We start from the raw sequence: 26,368 nt of genomic DNA, 5'->3' as shown, positions 1-26,368 counted from the left end.
TCATCTGGACTGTGGGAGCAGCTGTGGATGAAGATGGAAGGAGGAAAGTTGATAATTATCTTCGGGAGATTGATGGAAGTTTTCCTAACAAGGTGAGGGTGTTTGTGACTGGTAGGATCTACAATGTTTGTACATAGTGTTTTTGTGGATTTGTGAAAATTGTGTAAAAACTGATCAGGTTTCTTGAGCTGTATATTTTCTAAAAAATGTATGCATTGTGAAATATATTCTAGAAATACTGCTGTATATATTGTGAAAAGATTCAATCCGGTTTCTTTACTATATATACATTGTGGAAATATTGCTGTATGTATTGTGGAAATGTATATATTGTAGAAAACACAATCAGGTTTCTAATGCAACACTTTCTATTAACATACTAATAATAATGGCCCTGTTTTATTTGGGGAGAAAAAAAATTCGCTGAGCAGTCTTTTTAAGTCATTTGCAAACAACCAAAGTTTAATATTTTTTTAAAAGTTTTCATAGAAAAAATGTTGCTGGTGCTAAATTAGTAGCTTTCATATGTCGCAAAAAATATGAAGATTGAGTTGAACGTATTACTCTAAAATATTAAATGTTAAGTATGTATAATTTACCTTGTTTTAATAGTAAAATTGAAAACTCAAAATAAATATCTTTGGGTAAAAAACAAAGATTTTGTTTTTAATTTTAACATTTACTTAAATGATTTATGTTTATGAACCCAGGACACGGTGTATGAATATTATGTGGATCCAAAATCAAGAACATGGGTGAACTTTGAAGAAAAACTTCAAAAAGGATGGAGATATCCACCTAAGTAAGTTTACTTTCCTAATATGACAGAATACTACTTGCAAGAAAAAGTAAAGAATCAAATTGTTTAGTGTATTCTTCATAATATCTACAAAAGAAAACATTTTTAGTGTTTTTGTAGTCTTATTTTCAGATTAGACTCATTAAACAAAACTAAAACATTTATTTTTAAATCTTCACCATTAGGTGTAGCGACCACGCTTACTTTTTCCAATTAAATGTAAATATATTTTTAACTGTAAGCATGTTTAATTACTGCTGTTTTGTCGCTATATCCTGTCTTTTCAATTAAAATATTTCTAAATCTTCGCTACCGTAATCGAAGAGACAAATAAAGTTATTATTATTATATCAAAAAACCTGGTCCTTAACTAGTTAAAATATTTTTAAAAAAATTAAAAAAGTTCAAGTTGTTATTATTATTATTAGTGCTCCATTCTATCGCATCATGGTTCCCACTGTTGACACGGTTCGTTACGATTTTCTCGTCACCTCCCTTATAATGAAAGGATTCCCTGTGCTACTGGTTGGTCCTGTGGGTACAGGGAAAACATCCACAGCTCAGAATGTTTTGTCTAAATTGGATGCAACAAAATACATCACTCTCACCATAAATATGTCGTCACAGGTAAAAACATTGTAGGAACTAAATCAACTAATAAAAGAAATAGGTGTAATAAAATACAATATTATGTCTGATAATTTGGACAAATTTATGTGGGAACACTTACTGTTAAATGATGCTCATGGACAACATGCCCATAATAGTAATAGTATTAAGCCTGGAACTCTGCATCTTTGATTCAAAGATGACAACACTAACTCTTGGGGCCCTGTTTTATTATTATCTAAAATACATTGTCCGGCGCCATTGCACAATTCACTAGCAAGCATGCTGCTAACCCAGAGGTAATGGGTTCAAAGCTCGTTGCTGCTACCATTGTGGGCCTCGTTGCTGCTACCATTGTGGGCCTCGTTGCTGCTACCATTATGTGTCTTTGGGCAAGACACTTAACGACAATTGCTTCAACCCAGTGATCACTAATCGGTTGTCCAAATTATCAGCCATACATAAAAAATATCCCTGAAAAAATTAATTAAGTCACATTTGTGGTAACTAGTAAGCTGGCAGAATGTGTATGAAACAGAACACTTGCGTTATAACGACTGTCATTTTTGGCCACGAGAGGATAAAGCAAGTTTTATTCGTAATTTCTCTGATCAATTGTTTCAGAAATCTTTCTTTTTGTCCAGACAACTTCAAACAACGTACAGGAAATTATTGAGAGTCGAGTAGAGAAGAGAACCAAGGGAGTTTACGTTCCAGTGGGGAGTAAAAAGATGATCACTTTCATGGATGACTTTAACATGCCAGCTAAAGACACGTTTGGTAGTCAACCCCCGCTTGAGTTAATCAGGCAATGGATTGATTATAGTTTCTGGTACGACAGACAGAAGCAAATCACAAAACATATCAAGGTAGTATAACTTTTATTATTAAAATTTTCGTTGTTAAAATTTTCTTCATTTTTCCTAATAGTAAAGTTTTCATGAATATTAAAATTTTCTTTATTCTTAAAGTTTTTATTATTATAAAAATGTTCTTTATTTTTAAAATTCTTTATTTTGCTGTTTTTGAAATAGATTGAGATGCTTTTAAATATTAAACAAATTAATAATGTTTTTTTTATTTTATAAGGATATGTACTTGCTCTGTGATATGGGACCACCGGGTGGAGGTAGACAAGTTATTTCACAACGACTTCAAACCAGATTCAACTTGATCAACATGACTTTTCCAAGTGTAAGATTTTATGTTTTCTTAAACAATCACAAAATGATTTATTTTGTAAAACTGGTGAAGTTGCAAAGCAATTTAACCACAGTTCTATATTTCTATGATTAATTAGTCTGAAAATTAGTTTTTTGTTTGTTGGATCTATAGTTGTAGAATCCATATGCGAATAGGTTCTTTAAATATTCAAATTATGTCCTTCCCACTGCTACTTTTTGTTAAGTTTCGTCTTCTTTTTATTTTTGGTCAGTTGTAGAGTATGGCTGTTACACCCAATACAAAGTAACCCAAAAGTTAGCGGTAGTTTATTAATTAAAACAAGTTTTTTAAAAACTCCCAACATATTAATTATATTTCTAATTATTAGGTTGAAGAGATAAAAAAAATGTTTGTTAATTTTTGAAGACAACGGACATAATTCTTTTGTAAATTACGTTGCACAAATACTCTTACACTCAGGTTACCATACATATACATGCCTTGTCTAAAACAATGAAAGTTTACTTTTCTAAAATTGTGGTTATTACGTGACACTGGTGTAAATTGTGTAATATTGATTTATGTCATCTAAACCTAACTTATAAACCCATGTTTTCCATCATAGACACAATAATACTGTTTCTATTAGAAGTTTAAATTGATAATACTTAAACATAAATGTCTCGTTTGTCTGCTAGGTGTAGCGCTTATTTTCTTACAATTAATTAAAAATATGTTTTTAACTGTAAGCGTGTTTTAACAAGTGTTGTTTTGTCGTTGTATCCTGTTATTTCAATTTAAATATTTATAAAACCTCGCTACTCGAAGAGACAAATAAAGTTGTCGTTATTATTATCAATACAGGAGACACAAATCAAGAGAATCTTTGGCACGATGATCAACCAGAAGTTGCAAGATTTTGAGGAAGATGTGAAACCCGTTGGTGACATCATCACGCAAGCAACCATCGATGTTTATCGATTAGTTGTTGAAAAATTCCTTCCAACACCAGCCAAGATTCACTATCTTTTTAATTTAAGAGACATTTCCAAGGTGGGTATGTATATAGTAGGGTGGTGAGGATGGCTTTTTTCTATTTTCTTACCTTTTTGGTAATAAACAAAAAATATTTGAAGAATTATAAAACCGTATCTTCAATACTTCCATACCATTGTTAATTGTTTAAAACACGATCAGGACATTTGGATATTATTTGCTAAAGGTGCTCCTATTCTATACAAACATGTGCAACTACTGTCATGCCAAGTTTTATCATCATGTTAAAAATTATGTTTATCTGCGTGACCTGCACAGAAAACAGTCTAATAGCGAAAGTAAATAGAAATTTACCATTTATCATATCTAACGAATAGCTGAAAATTAGTACATCTGTTATAAGTGTATGGGATATTAAGTTCTTTGTTTGTGTTCAGTTATTAAGAGAGTGATACTAAAAAAGAAAAGTTTGTAACAAATTTTACAGTTGAATGTTTAATTTATTCATTCATGTTTCCCAATAAAAATCTTTATTAAATAAAAACAGGTGTTCCAAGGTCTGCTGCGTGCACACAAAGATTTCCATGATACAAAACATAGCATGACAAGGTTGTGGATTCATGAATGTTTCAGAGTTTTCTCTGATCGCTTGGTTGATGCAAAAGACACAGAAAACTTTATTGGAATGCTTAGTGACAGACTCGGAGCTTTGTTTGATCAAACTTATCATAACTTGTGTCCAAACAAACAGCCTCCTGTGTTTGGTAAGAAAATTTTACGTATTTGCATTTTACCTGTATGGATTAGAAAAAATGCTTTAAAGTTTTGTTCTATGTGGGTGAAGTCCCGTGGCATGGCATGCCATGAACGATTTAGGCCAGGATTGGCCCAACATCCAGCATGCTTCAGCATAAGTTTAAAAAATAAAGATTTATAGCTGTATGCTTGATGCTGCAACCATTGTGAACAAGATACACTACATTTTTAAATATTTTTTTTAACTCAGTATACCTAGTTATTAATGTCTTATACAAATTAAATGTTATACAAAAAGATAACAAAACATTACTAACTAGTGTTAAACTCGATATTTAAGAACAATGTTATAACAGTGGTAAAGCTGCTTTTTGCAAAATAAATTAGTTCGAAATAAAAACAAACACTTTTGAAAGGGGAATTCTTATTTTGCAATTTACATAACACTAAACTAAGATTTTAAATTCTATCTAGATTTATATCCACTTGTTGTTTAATGTTGTTGTCTTTAAAACACAGGTGACTTCCTAAACACAAATGAGGTTTATGAAGATCTTGTTGAGTTTGTTCTAGTGAAGAAGTATATGGAAGATCAGATGGAAGATTACAACATGACACCGGGTGTGGTGCCCATGGATCTTGTGTTGTTCAAGGATGCAATAGAACACGGTAATGTTACTTATGGGTTAATATTTCAATATGTCAATATTTGTATGGTCGAATGGGAAAAGATGGGACTCCTTTTTATTCTATATTTTATTATCCAGTTTGTGTCTAGTAAACAAAGAACAATAAAAGAATTATAAACCTGTATCCTCGTGACTCTTATACACCGTTGTTAAATGTTTAAAAACGATTAGTACATCTGGATATTGTGTGTTAAATGTGTCCTGTCTTTTCCAACCTTACTATATATATCATCATATTGCACATGAATGTCTTTATTGTGTTAAACTAATACCAAGCTAGATAATTAGGCTTCATTATATTGCCTCTGAAATCTCACATTAAAGACACAATATAACAATGCAATATATACCCTGTAATAACAACAACACTATAGTTTTATTAATAATCAAATTGAAACAATTACATGAACAGATTATCGGATTATATTAGCATGGCATATCAACCTTGAACACAACTATTAGCATGCAAAATACATTGTTACATAGGGCGGGAACACATAATAATATTTTCAAGCAAAGCCATATTAGTTTTCAATTCACATTATCAACTGTATTTACCTATAAACATATTATTCAACTGTATTTACCTATAAACATCAACTGTATTTACTTATAAACATATTATTCAACTGTATTTACACATAAACATCAACTGTATTTACATATAAACATTGTTATTTTATTTGTGAATTTTGTTCTCTACATTTACATACATAGCATTAATATAATATTTCTATTGATACAGTTGCTCGTATAATCCGTGTGATTCGTCAACCTCGTGGAAATATTCTCTTGATCGGAATAGGAGGTTCAGGGAGACAAAGCTTAGCGAGATTAGCAGCTTATATTTGTGAATACAGCACTTTCCAAATTGAAGTGTCGCGAAATTACAGAAGCCAAGAGTTTAGAGATGGTGAATAGTTTACTTCTTCGAATGTGCATAAATCTATTTCTATTGAATGTTCTTTTTAAACATGCAGCTCCCGCATTTTAAACTATGTACTGGTAAACTAATTTTACAATAAAGTGTTTTTAGATTTTATTAAAAAATCCTTTTAAGCAATTGGTCACATTTAATGGTAAAACCGATTGGTCACAATTTATGCTAAAATTTAGATTTTACCTGACCATTTTATTTTCAAGACTACATAACTAAATCAATCATATTTTGGGTGTCATTGTTTTTAAACCTATTTTTTAAACTGTTTTATTCCAAAGATCTGAAGAGATTGTATTATCAAGCTGGTGTTGAAAACAAGCCAACAGTTTTTCTCTTCAACGACACGCAAGTGGTCGAAGAAATTTTCCTCGAGGATATTAACAACATTCTCAGTAGCGGGGAAGTCCCTAATTTATACAAGGTGCAAATTTGTTTTTATTAAAATTATTTAAGGCAGCCGATGTTTTGGACACTAATATGGGGGATAGTAACTTTTTTTACACTGATCATGGACCAAGTTACTGTCAAAATGAATTAACTTTATTTTTTTCTGTCGGTGCAGTGCAATTTTTTAAAGTATGTGATACTTTATATCAAATGTGATAAAAAATATTCAAAAGAAGAAGCAAATGGTCATTAGTAAGCTAACAAAGTAATAATGAAACAAAATAAGCTTAATCTAATTTAACCATAAATGCATCATGATGATAAAAGTCAATTTCTTTGCTTCGTTCTCATCCAATTAATTTATGTTGAGCAGCCGTTTTTTAGTCAATTTATGTTGAATTAATTTTTTTTTTCGTTGAGCAGCTGTTTTTTAGTTAATTCATGTTAAATTAATTTTTTTTAAATTTTTTTGAGCAGCCGGATGAATTTGAAGAAGTGAGGAATGAGTTGGAGGCGGATGCAAAGAAGGAAGCCATCGCTGAAACTCCAGATGCGATGTTCCGCTTCCTCATCGATCGAGTGAGGAACAATCTTCACGTCGCACTTTGTATGAGTCCTGTAGGAGAACTTTTCAGGTTGGTGGAAATATGGTGGTAGGCATGGCTGTCTCATGGTCAACATGCGACCCGCAAAGAAAAGATGTGCGGCCTCAAAGCCAGCTGAATATTTTTTACTGAATTTATTTGATGTGACAATTAATTATAGCAGTTTTCTTTAGAAGTTAATGCGCCTGAACTTCATATTTGTGCAAGGAGATAACCCCCCTTTTAATGTTAAAAGATCAAAAATAAAAAAGAAACTATTATTGTTCCATGCAAGCCTATGTTAAAAAGTGAACGGCTGCGTTTTCATCCTGTAATTTATACCTGGCCTTCCTGTAATAAAGGTTGCACACCTCTGATTTATCAAATGCTTGGTGGTTTAACTTGCTGGGTTATAATATAGGCTTTCTATTGCGAATTATGCAGAATAAAACTTTGTTATAAAACCTTTTTTTTTCTATGACTGCTTGAACTAAATTTTGAAAGTGTCTCAGTTTGTTAATTATTTTATTGCAGATCTTTCAGTTAAACTACAGTGAATAAATTTATATAAAATATTCTTTTCACAGAAATCGTATTCGGCAGTATCCTGCTTTTGTGAATTGCACAACAATTGATTTATTCACTGAATGGCCACATGACGCTTTATTGGAAGTCGCTGAGAAATATCTGGAAGGTCTTGATCTTGGTTCAAGTGAAGATGTAAGTAACTTCATGGATGACCAACTAATTAAAATTCCGTTGTACGAAATTTGGATCAGTTATTTATTTACTGTGTATTAACATCAGTAAGATGACCAACTAAATTTGTAAATTTCATTGTATGAAAGAATGGAATCAGTAATTCATATAATGTGTATTAAAATCATTTATTAGTTTAAAATTTGATTATGTTCCTCCAAATTATTTATGAATTATCTGCTGTCAGGTATTCAAATATTACTAACCCAAACTCCTTATGATTTAATTATTGTCATAAATCATAATTTATTCTTGTGAATTCAATTGTAAAATATTTTGTTACTTTTAAAACAAAACCTTTGAATTTTCTCCACTTAGATAAACAAGAATGTCGCTCAAATCTTCGTGACAATGCATCGCTCTGTTGTCACTTATTCCGAAAAACTTCTGTTTGAGTTAAAACGTCATAACTATGTTACTCCTACCAATTATTTGGAACTTGTATCTGGATACAAAGGGTAGGCAACTAGGCATCATGAATTTAACACTAGCGTAATATGAAAAAAGGAAGGTCATAATAAAATATATGTTAAAAATACACCAAGTGTGGCTGTTGTTATATTTAATGTGTTTTCAGTTACGAAATTGGGTAAAAAGTCTACATAATGTTATTTGACCTTTCAATGTTGAAGAATTGTAAAAACTTCCCAGCTGTTTTGCATTTAAACCTATGTTTTAATAACATGAATGTGGATAAATATACTTATACCAATCTTCAATGGCAACATATTGCCTAATTTCTTTATTTTATTTCTTAGTTTGCTATTCGAAAAACGCAAAGAACTTGGTGACCAGGTAACGAAACTGAGGAACGGTTTGTTCAAAATTGACGATACAAGAGCTAAAGTTGAAGCAATGTCTATTGATCTTGAACAAGCAAAAACTAAAGTATGATTTGTATTAAAATGATATAATTACTATTTTATTAAATCTTTTTTGGATATGACTGCTATTATCATGTTAGCCACTTTAGTTGTGAGACGTTTTTTTTTAATATTGGCTGCAAATTCAGAAAGTCCATTAATATGCACTGTTTACAATGAAAGCAGTATAATTATAATAATATAACAACTTTATTTGTCTCTTTGATTACGAAAGCAAAGATTTAAAAATATTTTAAACAAAAAGACAGGATATTGCGACAAAACAACAGTCGTTAAAACCTGCTTACAACTGAAACATATTTACATTTAGTTAGAAGAAAATAGGCTTTTCTCTCATTATTGTCTAAAATCCTAGTTTTTTCCGTAATTCTGTTTCTTATATAATTTTGCCTTCATATTTGTTGTTTCTTAAGACTTAATATAAATATCTTTTTCAACCAATATTTGTTGTTTGTTAATATAAATATATTTTTTCCTCAAACAGGTTGCTCAGTTTCAAAAAGAATGTGAAGAATATTTGGTGGTGATCGTGCAGCAGAAGAGGGAAGCTGATGAACAACAGAAGTCAGTTGCTGCGTATGGTGAACGTATACAAGCTGAGGAAGTTAAATGTAAAACAATGGCTGATAATGCACAGCGGGATTTGGATGAAGCAATCCCTGCTTTAGAAGAAGCAACTAAGGTAAAAATGATATGGAAATGCTATTTTAATCAAACAAAGCAGCCTGGTAAAAATTATATACATAATAATAATATTATAAATTTATTTGTCTCTTTGATTATGGTAGCGTAGATTTAGAAATACTCTAACAAAACGTCAGGATATAGCGACAAAAAATACACTTAAAACACACTTAATGTTAAACACATATTTACATTTAGTTTGAAGAAAATAAGCGTGGTCGCTACACCTAGCAGACAAACGAGCCATTTATGTTTAATTATTATCAAGTTAAACTTCATAGAAACAACAGTGTGCTTAAAGACACATGATGTTTAATATCCAACATTAAATTTAAAAATATAAAAATATTGATAATTACCATTTCAGCAAACAAGACCATCTGGTATTTATGAAGAGAATTTTAAAATTTACATAAGCAACTGCTAACTGTTAATGTCAGAATTAAATTTCTTAACCCGACCAGGCGTTAGAAGCACTGAATAAGAAGGACATAACAGAAATTAAGTCGTATGGACGACCACCAGCTTTGGTTGAGATGGTGTTGCAAGCTGTCATGATATTGAGGGGAAGTGAACCAACTTGGGCTGAAGCTAAACGACAACTTGGTGGGAAAGAATAAATATTTTGTTTAAACATATTATTTTTTTATTTTTTTTTTAATTGATTTTAAATTTTTTTTATTAGTTTAATTTTTTTTTGTTAGTTTTAATTTTTTTAAATTGAACGGATACCATATTATCTGTTGAAAATAACCAAAAATTGATATAAAAACACCAAAAAAGGAAATAATACAACACATGACTATGAATGTTATTTTTTTAAAGTTTAAACATTTAAATATCTTTATGTCTTGAATTAAAGCACGCTACTGTATATAAAGGTATATGTTCTTGTGATTATCAAAAAATTTTTTTTTTCAGGCGATCAGAATTTCATTAAACAACTTGTCAGCTTTGATAAAGAGAACATGTCGGATCGAGTTTTAAAAAAGATCGGACAACAATATGTTGCACATTCGGAGTTTCATGTTAGTTGAATGTTTCAATTATCACATTTGATGTGTTAATTTTAAACTATCAAGAAGTTAATAACAAGTGGTGCAAACATGATAACAGTTAATTTTTGAAGTTTTCAAAAGCTATAATGACTCTTAGTACACATGTATAACTGGCAAGTTGAACACATTTTCAAAAATTATTAACACTTTTAAAGAATAAAATAAAAAAACAACAGTATTAATAAAAATACCTATCGATTTGTATAATGATAATCAAAATATATGGTTCCTGTTGAGATGTGAAAAACCAACGATATTTTTAACAGGCTAATCTATACTGCTAATTTTCTAATCGAAAAATATAGTTGTCATTAACTTTTGTGTAAACAAACAATATTTTTAACAGCCTGACAATGTGGGTCGTGTATCAGTTGCTGCCCAGTCACTATGTTTATGGGTTCGTGCCATGGAACTGTTCGGAAGGATTTACAGAGTGGTGGAGCCAAAGAGACAAAGATTGGATGCAGCGTTGGAACAACTTAAAGAGAAACAAGCTTCGTTGGCCGAAGCGAAAAGGAAACTTGAGGAAGTTACAGAGAAAATGGAGAACCTTAAAAAGCAGGTTGGGTAGCATGTAGCAAGAGCATTATTTTCACTTTTTTGCGTTCCCAGTTATTGTATTTAAAATAAACAACAGTTTGTATATATACTCAAAAAGTATATCCAGTGTGTATCTATTATAGTATAAAATCTATTTAAAAACAATGAAAATAACTACACATTTGTAAAACTGTTCACTGCACTTATAGTATGAGAAAAAATCAGCGGAGAAAGAAGAGTTGAAAAGAAAAGCTGAAGAAACTGAGTTGAAGCTGACAAGAGCTGGCAAACTGGTGGCTGGTGAGTTAGAATTTTAAAAGTCTCAAAAACTTTTTATAAAATGTTAAACTATAATTGTACGGGTTGTGTCTTTAATTAAGCACACTTTTGTTTGCATTGGATGTTTAACTAAATAATAATTAAACATAAATGACTTGTTTGTTTACTAGGTGTAGCGACCATGCTTATTTTCTTCAAACTAAATGTAAATATGTTTTAAACTGTAAGCGTGTATTAGCAACTGTTGTTTTGTTTCTATATCCTTTCTTTTCGTAATATATTTATAAATCTTCGCTGCCGTAATCGAAGAGAAAAATAAAAGTTCTTACTATTATTATACTAATTATAATAATGCAAAGGTTTGGCTGGTGAGAAGATTAGATGGGAAGCAACAGCTGAGAACTTGGAAGAATCAATGGGATATCTGGTTGGTGATTGTCTTGTTGCTTCTGCTTTCCTATCATACATGGGACCTTTCCTTTCAAACTACAGAGATGAAATGGTTGACAAAATCTGGCTCAAACAGGTAAGTTCAGGTTTTTAAACTGAAATAACTAAGCTATTTTTACCAGTGAAAAAATATTTTACGTATATTCACACAGGTTCATGACTTACATGTTCCATGCTCCCCTAACTTTACATTCGCTGAGTTTCTATCAAAACCAACACAAACAAGGGAGTGGAATTTACAAGGATTACCTTCCGATGCTTTCTCAACTGAAAATGGTGTTATTGTTACTAGGGGCAACCGGTAAGAGACAGTTTAACAATTTTGAATTTTGATTAAATGACATTTGAGTTAAATTTAAAGTTATATTTATGTACTACTATGACTTGTGTCTACGTGAATTTGTTGAGTAGCTGTTACTTTCTGCAAAAATAATTGCATCCGAACAGTGCCCACTGAAGAATTATTCAAATTATCAATTACACAGTAACAAACAATTAAACACAAAGTTTAAAATTTGGTAACTCATTTGGTAGGAGTAAAAGGTGTATGAATTCATTGTGTATGCTGTACAGACACAAGCAACTTGTTAGTATATAATCCTTTTCCCAGTGTTGATAAATACATGATGATAAAGTTATTGTTACACAGTTGGCCACTAATGGTTGATCCACAAGGACAAGCAATTAAATGGATCAAGAACATGGAAGGTCGACGTGGTTTGAAACTTATTGATCTACAACAACATGATTATCTTCGTACACTGGAAAACTCAATTCAATTTGGATCACCAGTTCTTCTGCAGAACGTACAAGAGGAACTTGATCCCTCACTTGCTCCAATATTAAACAAAGCAATCACTAAAGTTGGTAGGTAGCTGCTACCATTGTGAGTGTATGTGTCTTTGGGCAAGACACTTAACGATTGCTACAACCCAGTGGTCACTAATGGGTTGTCCAAATTATCAGCCACTCATAAAAAAACAAAAAAATCCTACTTAAATAAAATCATCCACAAAGTTACATACTTGGTAACTTGTAAGCTGGCAAGAGGTGTATGAAACAGAACACACGTGTAATAACAACTGTAGTTTTCCAGCCATGCGAGGATAAAGTAAGTTACATACATTGAGAGTACGTGGGTTAGTTTAAATACCACAATGTTTAACTGATAGTCATAAACACATGGATGGTATAGCACAGTGGTGGAAGAGCTTAGCCCTGTACCTAGAGACCTTAAAGGATACCAGATTCTGAGTTTAAAAGGGCTATGATTGCGAGTGTACGTGTCCTTGTGCAAAACAATTAACAATAATTGCTTTAACCTTTCAACCCAGTGGTCATTGGACAAAGTTTCAGCTGTACTAAAATAAAAAGACAAAAACTATAACTGGCAAGGGGTTTATGAAATAGAACATCTCTGTTATAACTTTTAAGTTCTCACCACACAATTATTAATTAGGTTTAAATCTCATGCAGGCGGTCGTATGTTGATCAAGCTTGGTGACAAAGAGGTCGAATACAACACTGACTTCAAGTTCTATATCACAACTAAGTTATCCAATCCTCACTACGCACCTGAGATATCAACTAAGACAAGCATCGTTAACTTTGCGGTGAAGGAACAAGGTTTAGAGGCTCAGTTGCTTGGTACTGTCGTGCGGAAAGAAAGACCCGAGCTGGAGGAACAGGTTGATAAAACTTGATAAAAAAAAATATTTTGTGTTAATTTTTATTTTAAATGTTTTGAGTTGTTTTATATTGTTTTGAACATTTTTTGGTTAAATTTCGAATTGCTTTATAATTATATTCTATTTAATTCTTTTCTGATCTTCTGTCTTCATTTTATCCACAGAAAGATAGTCTGGTCATTAACATTGCTTCTGGGAAGAACAAACTCCAAGAGCTGGAAGATGAGATCCTCCGTCTCCTCAATGAAGCTCAAGGATCACTCCTGGATGATGAGCAACTTGTCAACACTCTTCATTCTTCCAAGACAATATCAGCTGAGGTGTCGGAACAACTTCAAGTCTCCGAGCAGACAGAAAAGAAGATTGATGCTGCAAGAGAAGTGAGAATGTGGATCACTTATTTTAATATGTCTTCATAATTTAGATGTTTAAGACCTAACTAGCGGAAAATACACAGGATGCTGAACATATTTTATTCCATTTACCTATTTTATTCAAAATTCCATTAGATCTAAAATCATAACCCAAAGTATTCATTATATATTCAGCTATTTTTACACAACTGTGAGCTGTATAAAGATTTTAAAGCACTGGCCTAAGACAGTGGGGAAAAAAAACAATTTAACGAATATGTTAATGTAAAAAAATATTGCTTGTGTTGACAAGTATATCAATGCATCAGTCCTATGGAAAACTACACAGTTGTCTTCCTGTTTTAAAATCTGTGCTTCCTATAAAACAAATTTTGTATTGACAGTTTTGACAGCGTTTTGTCAGAAATATTTTTTTGATTTGGTAATATGCATGACAGTTCATATGTAATAAGGTTTTTTTAAATGCAGGGTTACAGACCATGTGCACAACGAGCTTCTATTCTGTTCTTTGTATTAAACGACATGGGAAGAATTGATCCGATGTATCAGTTCTCGCTCGACTCTTTCATTGATCTCTTCAATCAATCGATTGATAAAAGTCAAAAGAGTCCAAAACTTGAAAACAGAATAAATAACTTGAATGAATACCACACATATGCTGTATACAGGTAATACTAGAATCTATACAGACTATTTACATTGCTTTCCTTCAATGCTTTTCCTAATTGATGTATATATGCAGAGGTTGCCCAAACTCAAGTATGCATTATATGAGCTGAGGGTGTTTGATTCAGGTTGAGCTGTTTTTTAATAATTTATTGTTCTGTGAAGTTTAATTGTACCCATGAGTGGATAAAGCTAATTATGATTCTAAATTACTTTAAGTGATCTTAATTACTCCAGTGGTAACTAATGGGTTGTCCAAATTATCAGCCTTACATAAAATATTAGTATATGTATATAAATAATCTCCCATAACACACATGGTAACTCCTGGGCACAAGGTGTATGAAACAGAACATCCATGTTATAACGACTGTCGTTTTCCGGCCACACGAGTATGTAGCAAGCTACATTCATTCACATTCAAGAGAACAGAAACCACAAACTAGGAAAAGTATTTGACATATAATATAACACATTAAATATTGTGTTGTAGTACATGTTATTAACAGATACATGAGGTGTATAAATCAGAACACCCATGTTATAACAACTGTTGTTTTTCGGCTACAGGATATAAAGCAAGTTTGACTCATTTTATTTATGTTGTTAACAGATACACGTGTCGTGGATTGTTTGAAATGCACAAGATGCTCTTCAGTTTCCAGATGTGCGCAAAGATCCTCGAATCTGCATCCAAGATCAACATGGATGAATACAACTTCTTCTTACGTGGAGGAGTGGTGAGTTCAAATGAACATTTTGAGATATTTTTTTTGCATTTAAACTTTGATATAGTTTAAAACATCCTTCCCTCATTAAAAAATTAAATTAAAAAAAAACAACTAAAATTGTGTTTTTGTTTTTTTAGCCATCATTTTTTGCGGTGGCATCAATTTTTTGGCCATCATTTATATAATGATAAGGTTTAAACTTTTTTGTTTTATTCTTAAAAAAAAACAAATGTTGCTTTAAAAATACTAAAATTCCTATGACATAATTAGGTGTTAGATAGAGAGGGTCAGATGGACAACCCATGTCCCAATTGGCTTGCTGATTCATGCTGGGATAATATCACCGAACTTGACAAGCTTACCAACTTCCATGGTATAATGACATCATTTGAGCAATATCCACGAGATTGGCACGTTTGGTTTACAAGTCCTGAACCTGAGAATGCTCCTTTACCAGGTTAGATGGTTGGCTATATTCAGTCTTTTTACCCAATTTTGTGGTTTTATTTAAAAACAATTTTATATTAAAAAAATGTGATTTTATTTAAAAATAAATTATGATTGTTGTCGAAATGTATGCTCAATGGTTAGAGTGCTAATGCCCAAAAAGTACCAGTTATTGCTACCATTGTTAGTATGTGTGTCTTTGAACATTTGACATGCTTCGACCTATCAGTCACTAATGGGTTGCCCATATTATCAGCTATAGATCAAATAAGACAAAAAAACAAAAATTACTCTTCTACAAACTAGTATTTTTTCCCTTAATACAACTGTATTAGTACAACTCTATTCTGAATCACTAAGACAGTAACTTTGTGTTAAAAATTGGCATGTTTAATAAACAGCCATATTAAATGCTTTGTAACATTCCAGGGGAATGGGAGAACTCGTGTAATGAATTGCAACGCATGGTGATCGTTCGTTCTTTACGTTCTGATCGCGTTTCATTCTGTGCCACAAGTTTTATTGTGAATAATCTCGGCGCAAAGTTTGTTGAACCTCCTGTGCTTGATATGAAGCAAGTGGTGGATGATAGTACAACCAGATCTCCTCTTATATTTGTTCTTTCACCCGGTGTGGTAAGTATCGTAATGACTATTCTCTTATTCCTGCTACCAGGCATAGTATAAAAAATATATTAGTGGCTCATCTGGTATTAAAACATAGTGTATTTCCACTGTTTCTTCTGCCATATGACGCCAGGGAATGATGAAGTCTCGATGTATGGCAGACAAAACGTTGGAAATACACTGCATTTTTATACCAGATGAGCCATTAATATATTATTTAGAATATATATAATCAATGAAGTCTTGCCAGATGCCAGACGTAGCGTGGGAAATAAAAAATGTTTTTATACCAGATGAGCCGTTGAAAGATTGGTGTAATGATGTTTGTCACCATGATATTTTGAATGTTTTATACATTAGTACTGTTTGTGACTGTTAACAAATGTTTTTTTATGTTACATTGTCATTAGCTTTTCATGTACATGGCGTAACAGTTGGTGTGTTAAGATCTGTTTTCATCCTACAAAGAAATTGATTGAAGATGAATTTTTTATTATTGCAAATTAATACTTTAATCAATTTTTTTTCTTTTATGATTTATTTCATATTATTCGACTTGCCCTGTCAAGCGGTAACACAGTTATCACTGTGGCCAAAATAATTATCCACATCTGGTATACATAAAACATTTAGCAAATCATCAGTTCCAAACAAATTTGTTAAATAAACTTCTTATATCATTACAGGATCCAACCAGTGGATTACTTCAACTTGCTGAGCAATGTTCGATGGCTCATAGATTCCACGCTTTGTCTCTTGGTCAAGGTCAAGCTCCAATTGCAACAAGGTAGTGTATGAACATACAACGCCAATAAATGAATGTAACTTGCTTTATTGTGGCGTGGCTGGGAAGCAGCAGCCGTTATAACACGGATGTTCTGTTTCATACACCTTATGCTAGTTTACGAGTTACCATGAATATTACATTGTGGATAAATATTTTTGGGGCATTTTTTTTTTTGTATAGCCAATAATTTGGACAACCCATTAGTGACCCCTGGGTTGGAGCAATTGCCATTAGAGGGTCACACCAACGAAAAATCAAAATTTGTGTATTGATAGATATGCTCAAATGTGATCTAAATGTACCATCATAGTTTTAAAATAGGAAACAGCTTTTAAAACAAATGACTTTTAAAACCGCAAAATCGACCGCCGGAGTAAAAAAAATTGGCTAGGTATGCCCCAAACTCTGCTATAAGTAGTTTCACTTTCAGTCGAAAATAAATAAGTACTTCATTTATTTGTTTGTATATAGAATGATCAAGGAAGGCGTCAAAGAAGGAAACTGGGTGTTCTTGGCTAACTGCCACTTGTCACTTAGTTGGATGCCACAGCTTGATAAACTGGTGGAACAACTACAGGTAATGACTTGACATATATCTTACAGCAAATACCTAATCATTGGTTTTCATCAACAAACTTCAATAACCATTTAGTAAAAATATTTTCAATTTTGTAAATCTTTATTCTGAAAAGGGTGGTTTTAGATTGGCATTATATGGTTGTAATTCCAATAGTTGTAATTTATTAGTTGGAGCTTTATTTATTATTATTCCATATAAATAAACAGGTTGAAGAGCCTCACAGTGACTTTAGGTTGTGGTTAAGTTCGTCTCCTCATCCAGACTTTCCAATCTCCATTCTTCAAGTTGGGATTAAAATGACAACAGAACCACCCAAGGTTGGTGTGCATTGGATAGTCCAAACCATGTTTGATGACCAATCGTTTCATGACAAAGTTTTAGCATGTGTTGTAGTAAAATGGCTGATTTAACTAAAATTGTAAAATAATGGTAGACTTTTAACTTAATTTTGTAACTTTTTAAAATACTACTGCAATTCTTTTGTTTTCTGGTAGTTTAAGAATGTGTGATTTAGAATTTTGTTTCATTTTCTTTCAAATTTATTATATGTAATGTTACACAGTCTGTCATCTGAACTGAATCATTAGGTGCTTACTTTATGCTATTTCTTCATTAGACAACAAGTTATTATTGTTTTGAAATGTTTTAAATTTGTCCACAGGGTTTGAAAGCAAATATGAAACGTTTGTATCAACTTATCACTGAGCCTCAGTTTGCGCGATGCACCAAACCAAGCAAATATAAAAAACTTCTTTTTGCTCTTTGCTTCTTCCATTCACTTCTTATTGAACGAAAGAAGTTTTTAATGCTTGGGTGGAATATTGTTTATGGCTTTAACGATTCAGACTTCGAGGTGAATTAATATTTATTGTTTTAAATTATTTTACAATGTGATTTTTATTATTTAAAAAAAAAATTTGGTTTTTAGTAAAAGTTTTCAATTTGTTCACAACAAAATTTAAAATATTACAATTTCAAAGTTCTAATAAAAAAAAATAAAAAAATTTCAAACAGGTATCGGAAAACCTACTTTCAATATATCTGGATGAATATGAGGAAACGCCATGGGATGCACTGAAGTATTTGATCGCTGGTGTTAATTACGGAGGTCACATCACTGATGATTGGGACAGGAGATTACTTCATAGTTACATCAACACAACATTCAACAACGAATCTATATCAACTGCGTTTTACAAGTAAAACAAACAACATGTGTTGGTTTCTATTCTATGTGGGTAAGGTCCCGCACCGTGGCACATCATGGGTCCTAGGATTTGGGCCACGGTTGGCTCATTACCACTACACCCGATGTGTTGGTTTGAAAATTATAAATTAATTTTGGCGTTTAGCAATATTCGTTTTAATATGAAACAGTCTAAATATTTTATCTGTTGCATTTAAAAGGAAAGGCGGTTCTATAAGTTAAACTTTTTTACTTTTTATTTTCTACCCAATTGTTTTGATATAAAATTTATAAAAAAACAGTTTTATAACACAGGCTTTTTACAGATACAAACAAAAGTATATATCAATATACTTTGTTCTCCATTTGTGTTAAACAGAAAAGTAGAAAACTAAAACAATATTTTACATTAAAGAGTTTTTTCTTTTCCTGCAGATTATCCACCATGGATACTTACTATATTCCAAAAGATGGAGGATTAGGAACATACAAGGAATACATCAGCATGCTTCCCAATGTTGATAACCCTGAAGCATTTGGTCAACACCCCAACGCAGATATTGCTTCACAAATCACTGAGGCACGAACACTGTTTGAAACATTGCTTTCACTTCAACCAAAAGTTGCTACGACGACAGGTGTTAGTCAGGAAGACAAGGTGATTGGTTTCGTTATCTTTGCTTAATTTTAATATAATATACATTACATACGCCATTCCTACTTTTATACCGTATTTTTTGTCTTTGATAAAAATTAAAGAAAAAATTCAAAATTATAAAAAATTGTAAACCTAGACATTTCACCAAAATAACTCATTACACATTTGTAGGTGCTTGATCTGGCTGCAAATGTGTTGAAGACAATTCCAGAAGTAATTGATTATGAAGGAACAGCAAAGATTTTATCGGACGATCCAAATCCTTTAAATGTTGTATTATTGCAGGTGAAATACAAATATGTTTTATTCACATATATGTGCATACTTTATGATTGGTTAAGAGTTACTTTCTATTAAACTTTGTGAGTATTGTTTCATTTATTCTGTATTGTAGACAATTTAAACAACCCATTAATAACCACTGGACCCACAGTGCATCATTAATTTACTCTAATGCAATACTTTTTTCATTCCTTTTTTATTGTTTTTGCAGGAAATTGAAAGGTACAACAGTTTGCTTGTAATCATGAGACAATCACTTATTGATTTGGAGAAAGGAATCCAGGGTTTGGTGCTGATGTCTTCAGACCTTGAGGAAACTTTCCAGTGTATATTTGAAGGCAGGGTACCTTCCATGTGGGAAAAGGTAACCATGTCAATTTAAACCTAAAATATTTTATTAATTTTATAACTGCAGACTTTCCCATCAATGAAACCACTTGGAGCATGGACAAGAGATTTAGTTGCCAGAGTTGAGTTATTCGCAAAATGGGCGGAAACAGCTCATCCTCCAACAATATTCTGGATGTCAGCGTTTACGTTTCCTACAGGATTCCTCACAGCAGTGTTACAAACATCTGCTCGTGCAAATGCTGTGAGTTTTGTAATAATTATGAACTTTAATTAACAAATAGTACTCTAAAATGTGGCCTTGAAGCAGTTCATTACTTGATTATTTACTATTGGTAAAAATTCTTTTAGTGAAGTTTCGTTGTTTCATTAATGTCCATTTTGTAGATCAGTCCTGTTTCAAACTGGCTTCTGCTTTGTACTCGTTTTTCCACAGTTTTCTCTCATATAGACCAATAACTTTTGTATCAATTACAATTGAAACAGTGAATGTGGATTGTTTGTCTAAATCTAATAGGTCTATGACCTTGCTCTAAATCAGTGAACTCTGTTGTGTATGTTTTTAGAAACAGTGCTTTGTCCCTATATCTTGTATTTAAGTTCTTGTTTATTACGCTTTTGTACTTTAATTCATGATCATTCCAGGTTTCTGTTGATTCCTTATCATGGGAGTTTGTTGTTTCCACTGTTGATGACAATCACATTACTTCACCACCAAGAGATGGAGTTTGGGTGAAGGGACTTTTCCTTGAAGGAGCAGGTTGGGACAAGAAGAATTCATGTTTGGTTGAAGCCAATCCCATGCAACTAACATGTGCTATTCCAACCATCCATTTCAAACCAAGCGAAGCCAAGAAAAAATCTGGGAAAGGTAACATATTTTGTTTATTTTAATTTTAGTTTAATATTTAAAATTTGTTGAAAACAGTTATTATTTTCAAAATTTCAAGATTTTTTGTCTCAAATGTTGCAAGTTTGTGTTAAATAGAAATAAAAAAATGTTTTTTTTTCTAATTTTTGTTACAACCTATCAGCATTTTTACAAAGGGTCTTTTGGGCTTAAATCACCATGTCTATGTTTTTTTCTAATCTATTTTTCCCATTCTTAACCCAATAATATAATACACAGGAATATACAGTTGTCCGTGTTATTACTTCCCTAACCGCGCTGGATCTTCTGGTAGAAGTTCGTTTATTGTGGCTGTTGATTTGAAAGCTGGTTCATCCAGTTCTGATCATTGGGTGAAACGAGGGACGGCACTTCTTATGTCACTGGACCACTAACTTCAATGTTTTAGTTTGTTTCATATAAGTTTGAGATTGCATTACTACATTCCACTGTTGTTTATATTTTGTGCAGAGAAATTTATTAAAGTTTTTTTTTGTTGTGAATACAATTTTTATACAAACAAAGACACACCGCAGTACTATATGTATGTGTTACATTAGATACAAACATACTCGGCAAACTCTGCTTCAAGACAGAGCATTTCTTTCCCAGTTTTATCGCATCCCAACTATTTAGGAAACTTAGGGCATAGTCAATCTGGTGTACGCTTAGGAGTTATTACGTATGTGATTGGATTTTAGGTTTGTTTGTTTTTCTGTAAGTCAGACAAATGGAAAAACTTCATTACGAAAATTCAGGAACAGAAAGTTAATACTATATTCTGAAAGTTAAACGAACTTAATTTATTTATTTGCATTTTATTAGTATTTTTGGCGGGAACTTTAACCAATTACTATTTCAGATGATCTGTAGGATTGAATAAGGGAGAAAATTGTAATAAAGATAACGTATAACAACAGTATGGTAACAAACGTTTAAAATGGTTATGAAATTTATACAATAAGCTAGTTTTACAATCAATTTTACAGAAGATTAGCGTTAAGGTAATTACAAACTTCCGACTTCCCATGCACAGATTGAAGAATCTTTGCCAACGATCGGCGCGGGAACATACGTAACATCCATTTTAATATAGTTGCAAATTCAAACAGATTTAAAGTAACTTACACTACACCGTTTCGTTTGTTTACGAATCTAAGTCGTTTATGTCTTAATAAATATTATTTAACAGCATACAAAATTAAAATATTATGCCGAGTTTTAATTTCGTTATTCCTTCAAACCGTGAAGATCTGCTTTCACGGACAGCCGGACAATATTATGTGGAAGAAGTTTATTCAACAAGAAAAATTCCTGTGAAAATACAAGGTATAAAAATAAAATGAGGATACTTACATTTGAAATATTCAAGTTAATAAAATTGACTGTGTGTATATTTAAAGACACTTTACACTTCCAGAGGCCAAGCCATCCTTACACAAAAGTGCTGGCTTAGATATCACACAACATTTTGATGCATTCTACAGTGTTGTTACAAATTTTATCCAGTTAGATGTCAGTACAAAACAAGTTTCATGGACCATTCTTACAAAAGGTAATGTACATTTTACCGTTTTGTTTATTTTTTTGTACAATAGGCTAATAATTTTTTTGGTACAAATGTACGGTCTCTTTAATTAGTGCATGTCCAAGTCCACTATATCATCTACGTCCGCTATGTCCACAATATTCAGTATGTCCGCTATGTCCACAATGTTCACTATGTCCACTATGTAGGAAACATTGTGGACATACTAGCGGACATGCACTATTTATAGGGACCCCAAATGTATATACAAATTTTGATTTGTGTTGGTCTGCCTCTTTAACCTAATAGAAACATGTTATTACAGTTTGCGAATTGTTTACAAACGAACTGAGCAAGTTCCTTCACGCTGAAGCTGATGATCAACTAAACGAAATGTTACAAACTAAATATCTCAATGCTTTGAAAATGAACATTTACCTTCTAACTCAAATGATAGATTCATATTTATCTCTTTCACGAAAAGAAGATAGGGAGAATTCTACTACAACAAAAAATAAGAAATCATCAAAAGCCAAATCCTCAACTGCTCTGGGTAACCTCATTTATTTATTATGAGTGCAGTATGTTTTATACTTAATGTTTGGTCATGTTGAATCAATGAATTTTGTTTTGTCTCTTTGGTTAATGAAGAACAAGAGAGTTGACAAAAGCGAAAAAAAACACGCTTATTGATAAAAAAAGAACGAAATAATGTTTTGCATAAAAGTCGTGACAGTTACACCCTACAGTCGATACAATGTTATTTATTTTAATTAATATTTGATAATTATTTATGTATGTTGTCACCTCAGTGAATATACGTTTATGTTCTTACTCAGGAATTGACTGGGAGAGTGAATGCCAAAGGTCGGTTCATATTCTAATGAGTGTTTTCGATTTGGACATACATCGATTATGGAATGCACAGTTAGTGGAGGATGAATTGACGAGGTTCGTGAGTCACGTTTGACGAAAACAATAACAAACTAAACATTTGTTTACTGTTCCTTGTTTAACAGTCTTGTTTGCAACTTGTGCTTCAAAATATTAGAAGATCCAACCATGGTAAAAAGTAAACTTGTCAAATCTTCAGTACTTAACCTACTTGGCTGCATCATAAAAAAGTAAGTTCTTCTTATAATAAACCTGTTCAATGAGCAAATTTCTTTTATTGTAACTTTTGGAAAGGCAGCCTGTTTACAGGCAAAATCCCAAGTTTATGTTGCAAAATTTCACAAAGAAACAAATAAACATGTGCAATTAGGGATGCACAATACAGAATAGTTAGGTATTCTAGGATATCCTAGAATACTTTATTTCGAATCTAGAATTTCGAATCTTTTTATATTTATAGGAAAAAATAATTTTACCCACAAAAGTCAGTTTATTGACTCTTTCATAGCAGCCTTGTTGGATCATGAGATGTAAAATGATCAAAAATTGTACTATTGGGTAGTTTTTGATGAAACGTATAGCAGGCTATGAAAAGACGTTACGAAACGTTTACTCTCGAAAGTCCCACAAACACAAAAATATTTTTTTTCAAAATTAATAAAGTTCAAAAATTGTTAATGCAGTATATGAGATGACGTGTGATGACGTCATTAAACAGAATACCGAATACTGAATCCCGTATTTAGATTCGAATACAAAAGGGTTCGAATCTTACGAATTCGAAATTCTGTAATGTGCATCACTATGTGCAATAAACCGCACGAATGTAATGATTTATTTATGATGTCATCAATTACGACTACATGAGGCTTTTGGATAAAAGCCAACGATTTTTCCTGCGGTCCTTCGTAGCGTCAGAATTGAATTAAAAACGTGTCAATCATGTTTCGTCTTTTCCCGATCAAAGTCTGATTGCCGCGAAGATTTCCACGTGTAACACGCACGTAACTGTCACAGGGCTAATAGTTGGGCGGTAAAACTAAAGTTTTGTTTATAACCCTATAATACGGCATAGTGTTATTTATAACACGCGCGATAAACCTTGTCCGGTCAACATTTAAATTATTACCAGAAGCTTGTTAAGCAAGAAATCCTCTACTACTCACTAGGATTGCTTTCTTTGGTTTAATAAAACCATAAAACTAATCGGCGATTACCAATCACAGTTAAAAAACACTTACACGTTTCAACGGGCAACGAATTACCTTTTTAATGATTACCAGGAATTTAACAGTGCTTTAAGATTGTCTGTGCTTTATATTCGGTAATACACTGATCTACACTCTCCGAGCATACACGAGGTGAAATATTGGTTCGTATTGTTATTTGTTACGTATTACATTAGTCACAATCCCTATTATGGCGCAATCAAATAGGAAATACCACAAATGTATTATGACCTAGCTAGTTATGTTTGTCAGAATTGCCATTGTCTCCGCATAAATGCCGGATTTATGACAATATTAAGCTGTTTCTTTACGTCAGAACTGCACGAATAGATAACTTATGTATACATTAACATAAAACGAAATGTTACGCGGCCGGCGAAGTAAATAAAGTCCGGATTCCCACGCCGGAAGTTTTTAAAAAATCCGGCCAATGCCGGCGGTAGGGATGTGCCGAGCCGAGCCCGAACTCAAAAGCTCGTGCCCGAGCGTCTCCTTTTTTGACGCTCGGCTGAAAACTGGGCCGAGCGCCGAGCCTTATGCTATTGCTATAATGTTGCACGCGAGAGCGAAAAATATTAAAAATGAAAAAAAGTGAAGCTACTAAGAGATAACGAGACTGGTCAGCGTAGCTTTCTCTTTAATTGTTTTTCGTTCGTTGTGAATTTGCTCTCTCGCAAGTAACGAATCTCAACGTCAGCAATTTGCCGGTATCCCAACCACGAGATCAAACCATCGTGTATCAACGTCACATTTTTACACTCTGCGCCGGCGTATGAAATAAAGGAAGACGCATGCGGTAGCATACATTTCACACGTAACAAACGAAGCAATCGTTGTGAATTTATTCTCGTGAAAAATGATGTAATGAAACTCTGTTTCTCGTGTGGTGCCATCAAACGATGTTTTTTTGGCTTCAGTCCAAGCTCGGCCGGGACGATACTTTGTAATATCATATTACAATTTATGTTGGTTATACACAAACTGCAGATTGTATAGAAGCGAATGAAACACGATTGTTTTCAACAAAGTTTCAACAATCTCGTTTGTGATGTAACGATCGTAAAGGTTTATTCTGACGTAAATAACCGTTACCATATCCAAGATGAACATGCGTAGAAACTTGCCAGTTGCGCCACTGGCTGTAACAATTATATATATTTTTTTAATTAAATACTTTTTGTATGAATTTTACATTTTGCAACAGTAGAAATTACGAAACGAGACGCGTCTTTAACCGCAAACCACGTGTTCTGTATTATTTTGATTAGCGACGCTTTTCGGCTGAATAGGAACGCATTCTCGTACGCCTTTCTCCTTGATGACGTCATAGGAGCTCGGGCTCGGGCTCGTGCCGAGCTTTTCGTTGAAGCTCGGCGCTCGGCGAACCCGAGCTTTTTCAACTTCAGCACATCCCTAATTTGTTCCCCGATAATTTTGGTTTGTCTGCCTCTGCTTATAAACCGATTAAAAATGAAACAGCTATTTTTATTTAACTAACTAAATAAAAAATATATATAGCTACATAAATATTTTTAAAAAAATGCAAAACTAAAGGATTTTCAACATGTACAGCTCTGTAGATTATTGTTTGATCAAAAAATTGATAATATTTTTTTTTATCTTATTAGGAAAAATTATAAATATAAAAAAATTACAAAAAAATATTTATAAATATAAAATTTCAGCGTATATATATCTTATTGTACAATATCGCACAAATGAAGAGATTTAGAAATACTGTTCTACATAAATAACAACTGATCTGTTTCTCTTACAGTTTTGTATTTGTAATCCTTATAATGTAAATAAATAAATAAATAAATAACAGGAACAACAAGAACCAAAGCTATCACCCGCCCCTCCACCCGATATAATTG

The 26,368-nt window shown here is 32.4% G+C and overlaps 2 protein-coding genes across 5 annotated transcripts in view; both read left to right on the top strand.

Moving 5' to 3' along the window:
• LOC101242248 (dynein heavy chain 2, axonemal-like) overlaps positions 1-21,746 on the top strand; it is a 48,145-nt gene extending 26,399 nt beyond the window's left edge. The window contains exons 48-86 of one of the 2 annotated variants that reach the window (XM_026838491.1): positions 1-92; positions 711-802; positions 1,228-1,426; positions 2,053-2,277; positions 2,498-2,602; positions 3,437-3,625; positions 4,116-4,332; positions 4,844-4,993; positions 5,759-5,926; positions 6,232-6,374; positions 6,818-6,975; positions 7,512-7,644; positions 8,002-8,141; positions 8,442-8,571; positions 9,052-9,249; positions 9,716-9,857; positions 10,173-10,279; positions 10,656-10,871; positions 11,059-11,149; positions 11,488-11,654; positions 11,731-11,879; positions 12,228-12,445; positions 13,055-13,266; positions 13,431-13,646; positions 14,109-14,308; positions 14,920-15,046; positions 15,308-15,494; positions 15,914-16,119; positions 16,797-16,897; positions 17,369-17,474; positions 17,684-17,794; positions 18,139-18,330; positions 18,492-18,676; positions 19,099-19,321; positions 19,493-19,606; positions 19,815-19,967; positions 20,019-20,195; positions 20,597-20,822; positions 21,081-21,746. In XM_026838491.1, the coding sequence (XP_026694292.1) occupies positions 1-92; positions 711-802; positions 1,228-1,426; positions 2,053-2,277; positions 2,498-2,602; positions 3,437-3,625; positions 4,116-4,332; positions 4,844-4,993; positions 5,759-5,926; positions 6,232-6,374; positions 6,818-6,975; positions 7,512-7,644; positions 8,002-8,141; positions 8,442-8,571; positions 9,052-9,249; positions 9,716-9,857; positions 10,173-10,279; positions 10,656-10,871; positions 11,059-11,149; positions 11,488-11,654; positions 11,731-11,879; positions 12,228-12,445; positions 13,055-13,266; positions 13,431-13,646; positions 14,109-14,308; positions 14,920-15,046; positions 15,308-15,494; positions 15,914-16,119; positions 16,797-16,897; positions 17,369-17,474; positions 17,684-17,794; positions 18,139-18,330; positions 18,492-18,676; positions 19,099-19,321; positions 19,493-19,606; positions 19,815-19,967; positions 20,019-20,195; positions 20,597-20,822; positions 21,081-21,235 (6,320 nt within the window). In that variant the 3' untranslated portion in view covers positions 21,236-21,746. The remainder of the gene's footprint in view (positions 93-710; positions 803-1,227; positions 1,427-2,052; positions 2,278-2,497; positions 2,603-3,436; positions 3,626-4,115; positions 4,333-4,843; positions 4,994-5,758; positions 5,927-6,231; positions 6,375-6,817; positions 6,976-7,511; positions 7,645-8,001; positions 8,142-8,441; positions 8,572-9,051; positions 9,250-9,715; positions 9,858-10,172; positions 10,280-10,655; positions 10,872-11,058; positions 11,150-11,487; positions 11,655-11,730; positions 11,880-12,227; positions 12,446-13,054; positions 13,267-13,430; positions 13,647-14,108; positions 14,309-14,919; positions 15,047-15,307; positions 15,495-15,913; positions 16,120-16,796; positions 16,898-17,368; positions 17,475-17,683; positions 17,795-18,138; positions 18,331-18,491; positions 18,677-19,098; positions 19,322-19,492; positions 19,607-19,814; positions 19,968-20,018; positions 20,196-20,596; positions 20,823-21,080) is intronic. The other variant, XM_018812324.2, reaches the window with a different exon arrangement.
• A 217-nt stretch (positions 21,747-21,963) lies between these two features.
• Positions 21,964-26,368, top strand: part of LOC100185221 (condensin complex subunit 1) — a 20,074-nt gene continuing 15,669 nt past the window's right edge. Inside the window, exons 1-5 of one of the 3 annotated variants that reach the window (XM_009863925.3) lie at positions 21,964-22,169; positions 22,261-22,395; positions 22,694-22,921; positions 23,208-23,319; positions 23,388-23,492. In XM_009863925.3, the coding sequence (XP_009862227.1) occupies positions 22,052-22,169; positions 22,261-22,395; positions 22,694-22,921; positions 23,208-23,319; positions 23,388-23,492 (698 nt within the window). In that variant the 5' untranslated portion in view covers positions 21,964-22,051. The remainder of the gene's footprint in view (positions 22,170-22,260; positions 22,396-22,693; positions 22,922-23,207; positions 23,320-23,387; positions 23,493-26,368) is intronic. The other 2 variants (XM_026838495.1, XM_026838496.1) reach the window with 2 other exon arrangements.

This window comes from Ciona intestinalis, chromosome 1 (assembly GCF_000224145.3).
Source record: "Ciona intestinalis chromosome 1, KH, whole genome shotgun sequence".
NCBI lineage: Eukaryota > Metazoa > Chordata > Ascidiacea > Phlebobranchia > Cionidae > Ciona > Ciona intestinalis.
The sequence above is the reverse complement of the archived record's forward strand: the minus strand, read 5'-3'. Positions and strand labels throughout refer to the sequence as shown.